The 19,410-nt window shown below is 48.1% G+C and overlaps 1 protein-coding gene across 6 annotated transcripts in view; it reads right to left on the bottom strand.

Annotated features, from left to right (window-relative positions):
• The window catches only part of LOC118769393 (serine/threonine-protein phosphatase 2B catalytic subunit alpha isoform-like), a 104,328-nt gene extending 87,000 nt beyond the window's left edge, over positions 1–17,328 (bottom strand). For all 6 annotated transcript variants that reach the window (XM_036516436.1, XM_036516434.1, XM_036516433.1 and 3 more), the window contains exon 1: positions 17,039–17,328. In XM_036516436.1, coding sequence (XP_036372329.1) covers positions 17,039–17,099 — 61 coding nt within the window. In that variant the 5' untranslated portion in view covers positions 17,100–17,328. The remainder of the gene's footprint in view (positions 1–17,038) is intronic.
• Positions 17,329–19,410: the final 2,082 nt, after the last annotated feature.

The raw sequence follows: 19,410 nt of genomic DNA on the forward strand, positions 1-19,410 counted from the left end.
ACAAAGGAAGACTGTAGCTGCTCAGGTCCACACAACCAGCACGTGACACTGCAATATGAAGCCACATGGTGCATGACCCCCCCCCCCCCCGGGCCTTTCCAATGGCGACATGTCCAGAGCTTGTCTCCAGCCGCTCAGTGCACAGACCTCTCACCCGCTTGCCCACACGGCCCAAGACACACTCGCCAGCCCTGCTTCTTCGACTGTGACCCTGCCTCCACCCGCCCTCCGCCACCATGGCAACCCCACTCTTGTTCCCGTGAAAAGCGTCTCGCGCCACTTAACCTCTCAATGACCGGTTAACACGCTTGTCCAATCGGAGCCCTGAAAGGTTTGCCTCAGGTTCGATAAAACCCTTTCCCCAGTGGAAAGAATTTAGCTGGATGCACTGAGCCCCCTTGCAGACCTACTTCTAAACACCTGCTGCGTCTAACCAAACGCTTTGCTCCTGATTTTCTCACAGACCAATCCAAGCTGCTTCTCAACTACTGTGTATGACCCTAGGAGAGCATTCTGTAAAAGCTGAAGCCATTTCCAGCCACCGGGTATCTACTGGACAAACATAGACAAGTATTTCCCCACTGCACCCAGAAGCAAACCTCGCTCAAAAATATATATGAAATCGGAAGCTGTAGCGAATGTGCTACACAATCTGGCAACCTGTTAGGTGAACAACAAGTCAACGACATTATGTAGTTATGCCACATGGACACAGTCAATTTCCACCTGCGGCATGAAAATCTATACGACCAAGCAGTCCTCTTGCCTCTTTTCAGGCGGTTGGGTTAACTGCTAACGGCCACGTGAGCGACGGAGGCCGTCGGCTCAGTGGGCACTGTGAGGCACGTTGCTTGACGCGTGCGGAGCGGACTGGACCGGGCTCCAGAACCAGGTCCAGGTCGTTCACCCGGGGCCTAATCGACACCGGAGAGCCAACGACGACGTCATGGATCCCGCCACTCTTAAACCCATTAGAGAGAGCACGTTAATTATAACCGCTTTTAACAATAACAAAGCTGGAGGAAATGAGCTGGGCCACGTGAAAAGAAAAAAAAAGAACAGATCCTTATTGATATGGATTTTCGGATAAACAGGATCACATGAAAATATTGTCCAACAGGGGCGATAATCTTACTGTGGCGGTAGATAAAGTTTCCACTGTATGTGTGGTCAGAGTGCAGCAAAATGCATTTTCCAGAGACTGCCTTCAATACTTTCGCAGGGATAAACTCTGACTGACACCCTGAAAAGATGTCCATTGCATTAGATATACAGAAAAAAGCCAAACAGATAAGTCTCATGTTGCATATCTGTGTCTCTCTGTCTACATACTTACATACACTCATATACACACACAACAATTAGCCAAGAGATTTATGTAATTAGGTTTTGTTGTTTCACATTCATATCTAAATATTGTGAAGCAGAAATTAGGCAGCGCACTATTATTAAACCAAGTGATCTCAACGCAGCGGTAGCACTTAAATTAATTAAATGTCTCTGTTATCATCCCTGCTATTATACGAAACGCTGAGCCGCGGTAATCCGCCGCCGGAGGAGATTCGGTTAACGTGAGTGACATGAAAGAGGGACAAGAAAGAGCGCCCCGTCCCGTCTCCGCCCCTCTCCTCCGGAGGAGTGAGGAGATTCTGTGGACTCGCGCTACGGGCCTGTGAGGAACAAACAGTGAGGCACAGATGCAGCGCGGGCATAGTCTCAGTCTCTCCCTCTCTCTCCCTCTCTCTCCCTCTCTCTCCCTCTCTCTCCCTCTTTCTCCCTCCCTCTCCCTGTCTCTCTGTCTCTCTCTCTCCCTCTCTCTCTCTCTGTCTCTCTCCCTGTCTCTCTCGCTCCCTCCCTCTCTCTCCCTCTTTCTCGCTCCCTCTCCCTGTCTCTCTGTCTCTCTCTCCCTCTCTCTCCCTTGCTCTCTCTGTCTCTCTCCCTGTCTCTCTCGCTCCCTCCCTCTCTCTCCCTCTCTCTCTCTGTCTCTCCCTCTCCTTCTCTCTCCCTCTCTCCGCTTCTCTCCATCTCTCTTGCTCTCTCTCTCTGTCTCTCTCCCTCTCCCTGTCTCTCTCTCTCTCCCTCTCTGTCTCTCCCTCTCTCCGTTTCTCTCCATCTCTCTCTCTCTGTCTCTCCCTCTCTCCCTGTCTCTCTCCCTCCCTCTCTCCATCTCTCTCTCTCTCCCTCTCTCTCTCCCTCTCTCCCTGTCTCTCTCCCTCCCTGTCTCTCTCTCTCTCTCTCTCTCTCTCTCCCTCATGCACAATCCCTTTCATCTCTTAACTCGTTTGCTTCCTTTCCCTTTGAGCCGAGCATTTCAAAGCCACCGAGTTTTGCTGTTTGATTCGCCAGTCACTGTACTCATACTACAGTAAAAAACATACTCTAAAAAAGCTCTAGCTCCATCAACGTGCAATCTAGAAGATATATGGAGACTCATTTCGTGTAAGCTCAGTAGCTGGGTATTATTTCTGAACATGAATCTATTCTAAAAATAAATAAATAAATAAACAAACAAACAAACCCAGGGTGGGCGTCTCGTTGTACATACCAAGTAATCACAAACCCGCTTAATGACTCGTTTTGACTTGGCACATGCTCAACAGCGTACGTCCAACCAAACATTTTTTTCCCGGGGTTTGCTTCCCAACACGTGTTAAATCATTCCTGGAAAAAATTACACATTTTCCAGCTTCCAATGATACGCGAGTGTAAAATAACACGGTGAGGGTGGGGCGGGCAGAGCTCAGCGCGGAGAATTCCTCTAGGTGCCCTTTAAGGAGAGCTAACAGATGGCATCTCTGCCCAGCGTTCTCGGAGCATGCCCAGTGCTCCGCACGCCCAGAGAGGGACGCTCGCGCTGCCAGCGCGTGGGGTGGGGGGGTAGTATTAGGCAGAAGGGGCTGGTGGGCGAGGGTGGGCACGTGGGAGGGCAGGAGGCATCCTGGCAGCGTCTCCACGCTTAAAGAGGCAGGCTGCCGTTTCTGGGGCTCCCTGCTGCTGGCCTGCTCGGCCTACCACAGCGTTCCTACAGCATCAATACTCAGACAAAGACATGAGGCCTAGCACAGGGCAAGTCACCAGTCCTGACACAACATGCTTTTCAATACTACCAACGGAAAATAAAATACACAAACGTATAAAATTTCAAATTTATCACGAGGTCAACACAGAAAATGCTGGTCAGCATCTATAAGCTTCTTGGTTGCTAACTGCATTTTTCTTTTCACACCAAAACCACGCAATTTTTCAAAAGAGACGTGATTTATGAAGTGCAGTGTCTGTGGGCGGCTGTGCGTGCTGTAAGGATGTGCCTCCCAGTGATAGTCATCGCTTGGACGTTGGCGGTAGTGGGGAGTAGAAAATATACCTTGACTCGAACTAATTTAAGTGGGTTTTTATGAAGAACAATTAAACGGCCATCTTAAAAGCAAACAAAAACAACCCCTTCCAGTGATTTTTAACGGTCAATCTCATTGCAGACACAATGAAGCAATGCTAATTCAGTGCGGTACCTGAAGCTCTTTTGGTGAGATCCCATCACAGATGGGCAAAGACTGTTTCCTGTCATCCAGTCACCTTTCAACCTCCCCACTTCTCCTGATCTCCAGTTTAAATGCTGCTGGACAGGTCGTTTTTGCAGATGATACATTCACACTCAAATAGCTGCCTCGTTTGGCCTCGTTGGCTTTATTTGATCAATTCTCCCTTTATCGCAAGCTTTTACGAGAGGTGAAAACCGTGTTGCTGAGAAGAAGGAAAGCCGCTGGTACAAAACCGATGCAAACGGCACAGAACACACAACGAGGAGTAGACTGGTGAGGTACGACAGGGTGAAGGTCAGGGTTATTCTGCCCATAATGACTTGGAAACAGCAGCCATTTTGTTCTCAGAATGGCGTTTGAGGCCACCAGCTCTCTGCTACCGTGAATGCTATTTTACCCCCAAAAAAATCCCTCCACTGTGCTGTGTCACGTCTATTTTGGAAATGTCGTGTAATCTGAATCTTGAGGTCTGTGTGTTAAATGGATAACTGGAGTCCCTTCACAAACCAGCTGCTTGTTTCTCTGAGGGCGATTTCACACTACTCTGCTGATCTCATGATTAATACACCATTTTCGATACGCAATCTATTCATTTCTTTGTTCACTCATTCACTCACTCACTCATCTGCCTGACACCCTCGTCCATGGGAAGTTACCTAAAGTTAAAGAATTCATTGCACACAGGTGATGGAGATACAGGAGATTTTTAGTGGTGTTAGTTAGCCTCTCTTTAGTAGCATGAATGAACCATTCTCCCGCAGAATGCTGCTAACCACTGACCATCGAACATGGGCTGACACCCTCATCTGTGTGACCACTAATGCATCTGCATGCTATCATAGATGCAGAGCGGCCTTCACTGACACTGCACTGAGCTTGCGTATCGTGCTGTGTGGGACAGAGACAACCATCAACGGTAATCACTCAGACGGTTTTGGCGTACAGATTATGGACCTCGAGATTGCTCTTCTGATTGGCTGTGCTGTGACATCTCTGCCTCTCCCGCTGAGAGCCACGTGTGTGCACTGAGTCGGCCAGTCGGTCGTGCGTATGAGGGGTCATACGCACGACGCACGGGGGGGGGGGGGGGGGGGGGGGGGGTGACGTCAGCAGGGGGGACCCAGGGGGACCGTCGTGCCGCTGATCGAGACAGATCGTGACTCAAAACAGCCAACAACCCACCGCTCACAGCTGTCTGAGGCACTAGACTTGTGACCGGGAGGTCATGGGTTCAAATCCCAGATAAGATTCACAACAGAAGTCCATCTGCTACACCGGCATTTTTCAGCATTGGTTCTTATAGACCACTGCGTGTATCAGGCCTGACTGAGCTGTCACTGGACTGCTGGTTTAGGTTTTATAGGTCTCTGGACAATAGGATATATCCTATAAAGCATCTGTTTGCATAAAGAGGCTGCTGAAGCTGAAGGTAAAGGAGCTTTTTAACTAGTATTTGTGTCTCCCACCTTAGGAACACTGCACTAGTAATAATTAATAATGCAACAGGATGTTCGGATCAAAGATTAAAAGCCCATTTTAAATATTCATGTCTTACAAAAAGACAGAATGAAAAGAATGCTTTCAAACATATTGAACAAAGTTGTTCACGATGACTTGACCATGTAAAAAAGACCGCACTACATGCATGCTAGCGCCATCATTCTCAATTCATTTAGTTAAATTTGCCATACTGAGTTCTGCTTAAACATCCTACTAGGTGTGATGGCTTTTGCTTAAAATGCATTTTAAGCAAACAGCTATACTTTTCAAGTGCTTACTTGAAGTCATCTAGGAGGATGCTGCTGTCACACCACATCACAAGAGAATATAATATAATATAATGTCCTGATCAGTAGGGAGTAGTGTTATCCACAGAAATATGGCAGCTGTCTTGGTGCATTAACAAGATATTCTTTCTGTGAAGTTGGTCAAGGAACCCACTGGCTTTAAGAGCCTACAGACTGAAGGAAAACTTTCTCTAATCCTCTTCTAAAAACAAACACTGAGGAACTAAGCCAAACAATATCCCATGCTTATTCCAGGCCCAAATCTTTTCACTCCTTAGACCTCGCAGACACTTTTTAGCATCTCCGCGCTTTCCTCTCCGTACCATTTGAAATCTGTCTCGCTGGAAAAGAATCGGGCCGAGACCTCCGCGGCTAATACGGAGCGAGGGCTTCCAAGCCCCGCGTTACATAATGGAAAACTCAAGCATACCCCGGAGTTAAATAAAACGCACCATTAAAACTATCAAAATCCATCACTCCGTCTACGTCTCTCTCTCTCTCTCTCTCTCTCTCTCTCTCTCTCTCTCCTCTGCGCGTCGGAGCGGGTGCGGGTAAAGCTGGAAGCGTTGCCGTGCCACAAAGGATGGGGGAACGTGAGCCGCTCCTCAAAGACCGAATCTACCCCCCCCTTTTCTGCGCTGTCATATCAAAGCTCCCGGCAGAGCTCAGCTGCGCGCTCCGTGAATACGCACAGGCTCGTAAACTGATTTCACAATACACCTCTCATTCTCTGCGGAGGCGAAAAGCCATCTCCGAGCTGCACGGCCATATACAGTCAATATAAAGTCTGTTACAAAACGGTCAATTAATGTCATTTTACGGTGGCGGAGACAGCTTCGTTTCTCTTTCAAAAGGTGGGAAAGAAAAACAAGTTCGATTCTAGGCTTTTCCGTGACCCCTTAGACTCAAGTACTGCTGTTTTGACGGGAAGTAGGCCTGCGTTGAAGGAGCCAGAAAAACAGCACATTCAAAGGCCGAAGGATGATTTTTAGCGGATTGAAAACAGAAGCGTATTAAAGAAGCAGAAAGCTGTTGGACGGGTGCTGTGGGGGCTGTGCCCTGGCGCTGCGTGCGACACACCGCTCCTGAGGGGGTTACAGCGGCTCCGTGGGCTCCAGGCCCCGGAGACGGGCCTCTCCGCCGGCACGCTCCGATTGGCCCCCTGGGAGAGCCGCAGCGATCGCTCAAAGGTTGGGAGTAACCGGAGTAAACATGGTCCCCCCTGAGGGAATCCTCCGTCAGGAGGGCAGGGACGGGGGGAGGGGGTGGGGGGTTTATCCCAGGAGATCCTGCAGCCGCACCGGCCCCGGGCAGCTCTTTCACTTCACACCTCACGCAGTCAGGGGTCTCGTGGAGTTAACGACGGGGTGCCCGGACCTTTCGGAATCCACAGAATAGCAGACACTCCTCACCTCCCGAACCATCCCCACCTGTGGGGTTTGAGCCTTGCGGAACACTGGCCTGGGGTCGCGAATGCAATGGTTCATTCCATTTTGTGGGCCAGATGCATTTTTAACAAGAGAACGAATCGCCACCACTACTGGAGGGAGACACCCATAAAGCCGCCTCCTCTTAATCAAACAGCCGCGGCGATGCATGAGACGGCCGTGCTGCCTTTAAACTGCTTCCACGTGAACAGACACACCGACGTTAGCCATGCGGAAATACAGCCTCCGGTAAGAGGGATCCCGTCTCCCTTTACTCCGTAAAGCCACGCGGTAATTACAGCCTTCTGCTCGAGCTCGTCCGCCCGGCCTAACGGCCGTAAAAACTAGCCGCGGTCTTGCGGTCCGCCGCGGAGGACGGGGAACACGCGTCGGTCGAGGTGACTCCCGGAGGGAGGGGCGTGGCGCCGTTCTCATCGGAGCGGCACCCTCCTTCTCTTTTCACCTCAGCTCTGCCAGAGGCGATCGCGCGAACGCCACCTCAGCCGGCGGCGCCCTGACGAGCCTCCTGCGAGCCGCATTAGGGCCGATCATCGGGCGGGACGCTCCGCACCGGCAGCCGTATTCATCACGGCGAGTGTAAATCAGCCTCTGACAGCTCCGCCGGCGCGCGCGCCAGGAGTCATTTGCGCACGGAGAGGACCGATAAAAAGCGCATCGGCCCTGCCGCGGTTGGGCTTCCTGCGCGACGTACAAAGAACGCCTCTGTTGGCGTCCGCGCTCACCGGGGCGGCTGAAGAACGGCGAAGGGATCGGACGGCCTCGCCTGGGTACCGAACTGCAGCACGGCCCACACAAAGAGCGCTGTGTGAGGTGAGAGGGGGGACTCGGCCCAGCGAGGAGCTATGGCAGAACAGAGCTGCACCTCTGGCATTTGTGTGTGTGTGTGTGTGTGTGTATCAGTGTATGTGCGTATATGTAAAGACCGTATGTCAGCGTGTGCTCGTGTGTGGGCGTCTCTACGCATGAATGTGTGGGTAGGTAGGGTAGTGTAGCATAGCGGTAAGGAGGAGCGCTTGTAATCAAAAGGTTGCTGGGTTGTTTTCTCACTGAGGCACTGCTGCTGTACCCTTGGGCAAGGTGCTTAACCCAGAATTGCCTCAGTGAATACTCAGCTGTAGAAATGGATAAAGTTATAGCCCATGTAAGTTGCTCTGGATAAGTCTGTTGAATGGTAATAATGTAAATGTAATACACGTGTGTGCATGAAAGCACTGGGACCCAGTGCAAAGGTGTTCACTTGTCAGACAGAAATACACCGTAGCCACCCCCCTAGCCCTGCCCGGGCCTGACGCTTCACAAATGCACCATGCCATAGGCAAAAGGGAGCGTGCCTCTTTCACTGAGGGCTCAAACACACCCAGCAGCGCTTCCTCGGCCTGCGCCGCTCTGGGCCTCCCAGCGACTGCGGGGTCAACAGAACAGGCCGGGAGCAGGCCGCTTCCCATTGGCCGGACCAGGGCGGATACGGCAATCAGAGCGTCTGCGTCACAGCTGTTACTTAACCACAGACGGTTTATTGTGGAGAATGACGCAGATGCCAAATAATGAAATATGCTTAGAAATGAAATTCCTGAAACTTGCCTGCAAACATGAGATCTCTTTATTTCTGCCTACGCCTGAAGTTCGGGACGCAGCTTCCAGTCTGTGATGAACACGACCACATGCAGCATGAGACAATTTATTTAGCAGGTAATGTTAAAAACAAATCTCGAATATGAATGGGTCCAAACTGAATGCCACTTGTTAAGTGGAACTGTGGCAACTTGGTGACATGCATGCAGTGCAGGGAGTCTCAGGGAATCTGAGTGTGAAGGTCTAAGACCTTTCTGAAAATGTTACCTCGGGCGAAGAGGCAACCGTTCTTTTATGTGGGTCTGGAGGAAACTCATTTCCATCCCTCTCAGAGTGCTCTTGGTATCTGTTCATTTTTCTTGACTGACACGAAGCCCAGAGCAAAGTTCCGCTGCAAAAATTCACATGCTGAGTATTACACTCTGTGTCCATAACAGAATGGCACAGCTCAAGTGGCTCTGAGGTGTGTCTCCTGGTCATTCCATGCATACGGAAAGGATTTCTACCCTCAAACATCGACAGCAATAAAACCAAGCTGGGCGATTGCGTAGAAGGAAAAAAAAAAACAGTCACATGACATTGACTATAATGGAATGTGACTTTATATTTTTTGGAACCCAACCAAAACTGCCTCTTGATACTTAAGGCATGCAACTTCAAGGAGCAACATTAGAAAAGTCACTGCTAGGTTTGTCCAAAAGGTGCAAGAAGCACTTCTGTCATGCTCCAATTAAAAGTAATGGGAAGCAGAACGAACAGAAGCCCTTGGCCGACTGCCAACAGAAGCCCTGCGGGCTTGTGGGTAACATGTAAATGTACATATGCCTTCAACACATGGATTAACCCACACATGCTACCAAAGACCTGCGCCCACTTTGTTTGTAATACCCCTGTCTTCAAATCAACACAGGCCAATCACAGCTAATCTCCCCCCCACAAACACACACACACACACACAGTGAAAAAACAGGGCTTCACATACAGCTGAAAATATGCAGCTATTTTACCAAGCTGTGGGTTTCTGAATGTTTCATTACTGAAACCTTGCACAGCAACGCATGCCCTGGACCTCCCCCAGAAACCCTGGTGGATTTCCACAGCCAATCACGTTCATGGAACTGCAAGCTCTGGCCAATTAAATACAAAGAAGCCCTGAGGCCTCTCTCTGCACTGTACATACACGTATGACAGAATGACAGAAAGCCATTCCGGCCCATTCACCTGAACAATGAACATGGGCTTGATCGACGCCAAGGGTTGTCGACCTCCTCTCTTGGCTTGGTCAGAGCATTGCGAACAAAGCCATCGCTGTGGGCCGTCCCCGTGAATAAGGGACCTCACTGCGCTGCGGAAGGGTGCCGCACGATTTGCACAGCCACACGTTCCCTGTGACAGTGTGCTTTCCACAAGCGCGCCACACTTTTCCAAAAACGATCACTGAATAATGCATGGGATGGCATTAAAAATGAATGCTCTGAACTACAGAAGGGCGTGCCGGAGAGTCCAGTCCCACCACCTCTCCACGCAAAGAGAGACGACCGCGTCAGATAGCCACCGTTTGCACCGTTCTGACTACACGTAACATGAGCTACGGTTTAAATTTATGCAGCATTTAAAAAAAAAAACCCTGCCCTACTTGGCAGTCACCTGTAGTGTAACTCGTTTTCTTTTTTTTTCTTCCCTAGAGAGAGAGACAGAGAGAGAGAGAGAAAGAGAGGGAGCCCCAGTCACAGAAGCAGTCCTGTATAGCGCGTCAGTTAGCGTTTTTGATCCTGGAGCACTGGAGTAGCCAAACCTGACAAATTACCCAGCTCCACATAAACAGAGAGGTGGGAAGCCCTCCAGGCCACGCGCAGAGTCAAATTACATCCCTTCTCTTAAAGCAATCTCCTCACACCCACCCACCCACCCCACAATCCCTTTAGATCGAACGTAATCTTCCCAAGTTCATGGCTTTCTTTGGCTCTGTGCCCTAAATCCAAAACAAAGCCTAATTCCTAGCTAATCCAAACAGAGACGTACCAGCCTTACTGCTATCTTGCAGGTTCTTCAGGCTCCAAGGAAGCAGACGAGGACATTTTAAAGACTTTAAACATTTTAATTTGTAGCAGGAGGAGGGGAAAAAAAGAAGAAGTCAGCCAGCGGTTATGTATCTGTTACCTTTCTTTGCCTTCCTGGTCCCGTTCGCTCTCCCCGCAAGGTGAACGGAAGAAGCCATTGCAGGTTTCCGACTGCGGAGATCCGGCAGAGAAAGAGGACAGATCGGGGCTAGATCCAGCAAGAGGCAGAAGGTGTGGGGAGGAAGAGGGCAGTCAAAAACCCCACGGAAAGCTGCTGGGGGGGGGTGGGGGGGTGGGAGGATTCGGCGGCTGGGTAGAGCCTGGTGGAAGTTGCTGGGGATGCGAGCTGGGGAGCGAGGCGAGCACGGAGCACAGGTACAAAGAAGGAGGCGCTCTCCCCCTGCAGCTCCGGAGCCTATTTCCGTCTGCTCCACATTTTTAGGGGTTATCACTGTGCGTGCAGGCCGACACCACCCCCCACCCCCTCCGTAAACCCCCTCCCCATCCGGCGCCAAAGTGGAAAAACGAGGGGAGGTGTATCAGCACACAAACCAGGACCCGTCTGGGCTGGGCAGCAGGGAGAGGTTTCCGACAAATAAGAAAAAAAAACTTCTTGTTTGCAAGCACATCAAGGTGACCTACAAGTGAATGTGGGCTGTGTGCCAAAAATATGGCTGGCAGCATGCTCACAAATACACAGAATAAGTGTGGAAGTTCCAACTACTGTGGCTTGCAAAAGCTTAGTTTGGATGGGCTCATATTTACCACATGCATTACCTAATTTTGTGCATGTTAAGCAGGCTCAGTTTCTCCTTTAAAATATAATAAATGAAATAATAACTGCGATGCTATAAAATAATAACAGCTGGTTAAGGTGCTTGTGCCAGGTTCAAGTCTGAGCTGTATCATTCACTGACAATAACTGGTAGGCCGCAGCTGGTGAGGTGCCTGCAAGTAGCTGAGATGATGCACCTATCCTGTAGTCAGTGTTTGCTCCACCATGATGCATTGTGGGACTTGTAGTATGTACAAGTAGCTGTTGGTTCCAGCACCTCAGTATTCCTGGGCAAGTACAGAAGGTACTGCAGAGAGTCAAGCTTGACCGCTGCTACCAACCAAGGTGAAAACCAACCAAGAAGAAGGGGTATACAGAAAATATTTTTTTTAAAAATCACTGTGTAAAGCAGGCCAGGGTGACTGTAGCATTGACTCACCCTTCAGACTTACACTGTCAATTTCAATCCGAGTTTTAAAGCGGAAGGGAACATCTCTGTGTGGAACCGAATCTGAGAGCTGAAAACAGGGCTGCATTAAGGCACATTCAAGTCAGACAGGCAGCCGAAATGAGGCAGTGAGCCGCTAATGGTGAGCATTTCACTGGGACACTTTGTCACTTGAAAATACACTGCAGACAATAAGCGCCCGGCACTACAAACAACTGATGTTTCCAGAAACAGTTTATGCATTCAATACGAGAAGAAGAGCTTACGTTTACCTGACAAAACAACCATGACAAAATATAACAACTGACTTTGTTGACACACAAAGTTAACACTGCCAGCACTCTGTATAAAGCAATAAATCCCTGCCTTTCTATTGGCTGCCATTCTGTCTTGTCCCATTTATTTTGTTTGATTCCGTGCATGTAAATGGTCGTCTTCCAGTGTGTTTATAAGTTGTCCCCATTAACTGAAATTTGGAAGGCCCTCAACCAAGCTTTGACAGCAGACCGAAGCGAATGAAAAGACATTACCGCCAAACATCTCACTAGATTTGGTTAGCCGGCCCAAAAAAAGTAACGTATCCCTGTTGCCAGAGGGCTGCTCTCAACAGCAAAGCCATCGCAAACAGTCCCGTGAGCTTCTGAAGACAAGATATACACAAGCTTAAGCCTCCCTGCTCTGCAGTTAATCAAAAGGTAATGGCGTAGCCAAAAACAATGGAATTATGCAGTCTATTCTGAGGGAACATTTTCGCTGCGCTGCCATCACTGATAGTCCAAGATCGTTCAAGGGCTTAGCGTTTAACCCTAACCCCGTCCTTCCAAATATAATCACTATAATCCACATTATGGCATGCCCTAACAAAGCAAACGTTTGCTTCCAGGTCATGTCAAAGCCTTGTGTGCTGGCACTGGCAAGCATTTGTAGCAGCAAGTTTAGTTCAATGATTGAAATGTTTGTTTCTCTCTGCATTGACTGGAGAAGACTATTCAGAACCTGTGGCCTGCATAAGGCACTATGTGCTGTCTCGACAGGAGCAGTAGGGTCAGCAGTGCAGCGTAGTGGTTAAGGAGCAGGACTTGTAACCGAAAGATTGCCGGTTCGATCCCGAGTACCTTGCCCCCTTGGGCAAGGTACTTAACCCACAATTTCCGCAGTAAATATCCAGCTGTATAAATGGATAACATTGTAAAGAACTGTAACCTATGTAAGTCGCTTTGGATAAAAGCATCTGCTAAATGAATAAATGTAAATGTGTTAGGGGAGCAGGTCTTTCGGAATAAGCGGGTCCATGCACCGCCTGTTTGGCTAAGTGGGCGTCCATCCAAGCGTCTATGTTACCTTGCCCTGGGCAGTTTGTGCGAAACTGTAAACATTTGGTCACAAGAAACACAAGGCCATCATAATCCTCCACAACCTCTTAAGACCTTAAAAAGGTCTTTAAAATTCACATAGGACAGGGAGGCTGGCCTGCCTCTCTTTTAGAGGCTCATGTTTAAGGGTTACTGTCGGGAACCGAGGAGCGAGCGCTTACATGCTCTGGGCACAGGCCGCACCATCAATCACCAGAGCAGAACGCGTTTCCAGTCTGTCGTGACACAGCGCAACCAGGCAAATACCTGAAACTCAGCACGCCAACTTGTTAATCCTCGCTCGTTCTCCCCTCCCCACCTTCCTCCAAGCCCGCAAAGAGATTAAATCTGCCCTTGATCTCCGCATTCACAGTTATTACCAGCTCGTTTCTGTTGGTGCAAACAGGCACTTGGAAAACCCTCATTTTAACTCGATACATGAATTGACCAGTCTTCCCTGTTGATGAAAGCAGAACGCACAGCTAGACTGAGTGCCTCTCTTTCACAGGCTTATGAGAATTACGTAGGCACAAGCTGCAACAATCCACTTAGCATCCTGATCTCCCCCTAAGAGCACCGCGTGCGATACCAAATTAAAGGCGCGTTCAAAAGTAGTCCAATAAGGCTGGAAACCTTTCTCACTCCTACTCCAGATTCAGAGAGGGGATTGTTACGGACGACAGCTCATCCATCCTAAATTGTCTGTCTTCTCAAAGGTGTGCACTGTAATTAGGTTCCATCGGTCTGCTGCACTTTTCTGCAGAGGGGGGAAGATTAAGAGAGACGCGCACGAATCAGAATAACTGGAGGGGCGACAACCTGAGTTACGCACAGAAGCGAAGGAGAGAGAGAGGTCATCTTTGAAGGTGGCCCCTGAAAACCAGGGACTGCCCCGGCTCGAAGGGGCGGGGTTACGATAGACTCCGCCCCCGACCTCGGCGTACTTCTAACCGCTCCCATTCGGTCAGGCAGAGAGTACGGCCGTCCTCCGCAGGCCCCTCCAACAGACGGTGGAGCGAGCAGCTGGTGAAGGCCCCGTCCGAAACCCACTCCATCAACATCTGCTATCAGAGGATCAGCAAAAAGCTGATTTAACTGTAAAGCAGCAAAGTGCAGTAGAGTCCTATGGAGCTGGGCTTATGGAGACAGACAGGGAGACCTACTGCCTCTGCTGAGAGCTAAGGCTGCGATAAACCACAGCACAAAACTCATTTTAACTGCCATCCCCCAAATCCCCCCTATCCCACTCCCCGATCTCATCTCAAACTGACAAATGTAGTTCTTACCCCCTTGGTCAGAGAAGCTTTAAGCAAGCTGCCTTAGACCTATAAGCCCAGCATCATTCGTTTGATCTGCTAGACTTTTCTGACACGGTACAGTGGTAGTGCCACTACCAAGGCCCGGTCACGAGTTACTGAGTAGCACTGTGATGACAGCACAATGCCCACTGTCAAACTTAGTTGGTGCCACTCATGTTACGACATCTAAAAACATCAGAAAACTGATAACATCACTGAGGAAAGGCGATAACCACACACAGACATCCAGCAAGAAGCTTATGATTCATAATATTTGGTTAACCCCTTTCAATTACACTGACAAACTGCTGGAGAAAATATATACAGGCATGAGCTGTGTGTCTGATTCTGAAGGCACCTGTGGTCTCAGTGCATCTGAGTAGATCAGGGGTAGGCTGTGGCAATACTGGAGGTCTAGCACCCTGCCAGGGCTGCGGGGATTAGCTGAGTCATTCCTTGGTACGTAGTGCGAGCTGGCTTCCTACCCAGATAACACCTTTGGCTGATCGATTAAGAGCTGAGGCACGAGGCAGAGACACCGAGTTCTCCCCCGAGGGGGAAAAACTGCCCCCCGGACGGCGTGCCCCGACACTACCCCCCTCAACCTATCACACGGCCACGGCACAGGAGTTAAAGCACAGTCAGTGGGGACAGCGGGCAGCTGTTTGGTTCTCAAAACGGGACAAATGGGCTCCCCCCATGGGGGCGGGGCAGGCGCAACACGGGGCAGAGAGACAGTACGCTGTGGGGGCCGCACCGCCAGCGGTCACACAAAGGCCACGGGGGGAGGCATGCGGAGTTACTCAACGCCCCATTCTAAAAATGACTCGGTGATACCGCGGGAATGGGCCGGGACATACCCACGCACGGGGGCTTCCCCCGGAAAGGTCACATGCCACATACTGGCCCATTAATGAATGGCCCGGGACAAAGGAAGGGGGGGGGGGGGCGTGCCTGCTCTTTGCCAGGAACATCAGCTACACCGCGGGGTCGAGGGTCCTTGCATGGCTACAGTCGTGAAAGGGTCTTGTGAGTTGCAGGTTTGGATCCCAAGACAGACACTGCTGTTACGCACTTAAGTCATTCAGGTGACCTGCACCGTGTCAGCATAGAAAAACCACACTGCAGCAGTACGATGAACATAAACAGAAGAATCTCATCTACGATTCATAGGTCTCGATGCAAGGAATATGCCCCTACCCAATAGTCTACTGCTTTACTTACATTTATATATACAAGAGTGTAAGTGTGTGTGTTCGACACTTCAGTAATGCTAAGATTAATTCTCATTCTTCCCAGGCTGCACCATATGTCTACCAATAGGATTTTACCAGTCCATCTTCAGGTTCTCACACCTATCGAGTTTAAACATGAAGTTCCTTTCAAACGGTTAATACCTTTCAACAGGTTTCATCGTTTTCCTGCCAGTACTGTGCCCTCTTTACTGATACACTTGGTTAAAAAAAATATACTGTCTCAGTTTTATTTGCAAGCGATCGAAGGCAAGCAGTTTACAGCCGTTGGGAAACGACTTAGCAAGCCACGGTGTGCGCTAGCACCACATGGTCTAATACTGTCATTGCGTTTTGTTTTAGGGGCAGTGGAACTGGATGGAATTATTCCATTTCAGGGCTGCAATATGAGTGACGTGGATGAATCGCACTACACACTGGCTTGCCATACCACAAAGAACTATAGCCTACTGGAGAGCTATTCTGCAAAAAAATGTATTAGCGGTCACAAAAATGTGAAAAAAAAACTTTGCCCGACCAGCAACATAGTACGTTCGACGTCACGATGTAAGTAGCAGTATTCGTAGTAACAGTAGTAGCCTCGATAGTACATTAAACCAGAGTAGTAGTTACCTTATACATTACTGACACAGTAGTTACAGTTTTCAGTTGCACGGATAGAGCGCAAAAGAGCTTACACCAGATCATCTCTTGTTGTCAGTATCAGGTGTCTATCCATTTAAATGTCGCATTCAATAGGGGAAAGACGGAGCCTAAATGTCATAACGTATGACAGATCTGAATACAGTATTCAGCCCACGATAAGCTACTGCATGCATACCAGCGAGATGACTTGCAAGCTTGCTATACTGTTTCTGAGCGAAATCAAGTTCTCGCAAGGGTGATTGTAAGGTATATTTCAAATCAAATCCATAAGCACGACAGAAGCATATCACGAAAACTTCAATTAAAAGCAACACCGGGGTCTTTTGATCCGACGAAGCGACGGCATTTTGACTTGACCACGCAACATGCTCGGGTCGTGCACTGTACAATATGACACCACGAAGCAGTGCAGCACAGCAACACTTTGTCAGCCTGCTCGCTAGCTAGCTAGCTTTAGCTAGCGAAGGAAGTAACTTAAAACGTCTGATCGCGCGTAATACAACCCCTGGCAGTAAACGTTTTAAACAAGGATGTAGTACCACACAGACAATGTTAGTCAACTGCAGGTAACCAAAATCACCCAGAAATCCAAGTCACGATTTTATCAACGACTCAAACTCGATGGGTCATGATCAAATAGCTAGCTTGCGATACCTTTACTTCCGACAAACGCTAATATTACCAGCTACACCCTTCTGGCTCTGCAATCCGCTTTTCTCTCTTTTTTTTACCACGCGTAACAAAAATGATTATCCAATGTACCAAGTGTCGTTACAATCGTGACAATAAACTTGACTGCATTCAAATGTGCAGTATAGAGAACCGTTCCAACTACCGGGGTCATCATGCAGCGGTACTTACATTTTATCATCCTGTCCGTCGTTGACAACTTCGGATCATCATTCGGCTTATTTTCGGACATTTCCAGCGTGATGTTTCAATCAGATTTAAACTGTAGCTGAAAATGATCCACTGAACTCCTTGCTCAACAACTTTTACCTTTCCCCTAACCGGGAAACCGCCGTGATCTCACTTGCTTCTTTCAGTCTGGGTCGTCAAAAATACTTGCAAGTGTGTTACAAATTTCTACACAGCAAGGTCTGGCAGATTTACTGCTCCTTCTGTATCAATTTCTCTGTCTCCAACGCTGAGCGCAACCTACCTTTACAGTGCGGATAACTCCGCCTTCTTTCGAAGCCGACTCTGCCGATTGGTGACGTAACTTCTTGTTTTTAGTCCAGGAAGCGTTTTCCGCCACGCATATGGGCAAGCCAAATGTCAATCAAATTCCCCTGCATAATTTTGAAACGGATTACGCCTTTCGTGCGCTTGCAGAATACTGTATGATATTACGATACGATATGCATTTCTGCAACTTAATGGCTACTGTATGCTGCCACCGGTGTAGCAAAGGAAACAGGTTAGCTGGGTTGCTAATTTTGTAACGGTAGGCCCCGTTGTCGCACTATAAAGGGCTACGCAGGCAGAATCAATTTAGATGTCAGACAGAAAAAAAGAACACGAGTCACGACGCATACTGGAAACTCGCACCCCGTCTTGACTGTATGCTCATTGATCCTTGATATTTTGCGCGGAGTGGTAAAAGAAGGACTGTAACCTTGGTCGAGAAAAATTGTGCAACAATCACACAATAATGTAGATAGTTTTGCTTCGCCCAAGTGTTCGGCTTGAATGCTGCAACGGAAAAAAAAGTGTAGCTGGGTTTTGATTGCAAAACTGTGCATTAGTAGCCCTTCCTGAAAAAAATGAAGTTGTGTAATCGTGGCGACAGTTGTTTATAATATTTTTTGCTCTGTCATGTAATCCTTATGGTGCATTGCAATTAGTTAAAAATAATGTAGGGAACATAATTATTCAGCTCTTTTCATTAGACATGTGTAGAGCAGTGGTTACCAAATATTTAATCTAGGTCTAATGCATAATGTCAACTTTCCTGTGAATCTTATGGCAAGTACAATTTTAATTGAATTATGAATATAATGTTTGTAAAAAGAGGTTTTAATGGTAGCTTAGATACAGACTTGAATAAAGAGAGCTATTCTGGACAGCTCGGAGTTGCAATGTTTGGATTATAAAGTATAAGCATAGTCTTCTGTCAAGATTGGCCTTTTGCATTTTAGACCCTGAACTGGCTCTTGACCTTGCCAAACAAGATGACTACGCATGTGTTACATTTTTTGGAAAGCTCTGAAAGTTTCTTCTGCTTGTGTCCTTTCCAAATTCGGTGGTTTAGGTAGGTGGGCTTTTGCTCGAGGACACTCCCCCTTTTTAGAACTATCACAGTGTCGCAATGTTGAAAAAATGGCCAGAAACAATGAACGAGACAAGGAAGCAGCAACTGTTCCACTTGACCATGCACACTGTTCGAATTTTTTTCAGTCGATGCTCTACTGACATCGTCATTCACTACTGGTAGCACAGACACGCACGTCATCATTGACCAGTTTTGGATATACCCAGATTTATGGTTGTCACAATGAAACAACTGACACTTATAAAACTGGCCCCTGAATAAATCCATATTAGTCCAAACTGTCTGGTAAAAATGAGCATAGTTGAGTTCAGCTGAGTTTCCCATTGGGAGTACAGTGCCTATGATGTGCTGGCTACCATGGAACAGTAATGCTTAAAATCGGTCCTTCTTTTCATCCAGGAACATATTAAATTGACATAAATGAATGTAAGGAATTGAGCAATTCAATAAAGATATATTTACAAGCATCACTGGATCTTTACAATATTTAAAACAAATTATGGAATTCAATTATGTTGTTAGAACATATCCAGAATGTTTTAATTTATTTATTTTAATTTGAAGAATGGATGTTGTATAATCAAATCACTTTGTGTTCTCTCTTTCTTTCAGTCACTGCCTCTCTTTCTCTCTCTCTCTCTCTCTCTCTCCCCCTTTCACTCTCCCTGCCCCAGCTCTCTCTTGACATTGAAGACACCAACCATATCAGGCATGTGGACAAAAGGATTACATTGCCACACCAGAAAAGTTTCTTCAAGTTCTTGTTTCATTCTGTTATGTTCTAAGGTTCAATCTTCTCTCGGAGAAACGAAAAACCCTGTTTGGAAAAAAAAAAATCAATTTCCCTCTTGGCAGAGGAGGAACACTGCAGCCTCATTTTTAATAAACATAAATATCATGAAATGTCAACAGGCAGGGCAGAAATTCCTCACACAGGAGAGATTACAGGGCCTGAATG

This window comes from Megalops cyprinoides, chromosome 22 (genome assembly GCF_013368585.1).
Source record: "Megalops cyprinoides isolate fMegCyp1 chromosome 22, fMegCyp1.pri, whole genome shotgun sequence".
In the NCBI taxonomy this organism is placed as follows: domain Eukaryota; kingdom Metazoa; phylum Chordata; class Actinopteri; order Elopiformes; family Megalopidae; genus Megalops; species Megalops cyprinoides.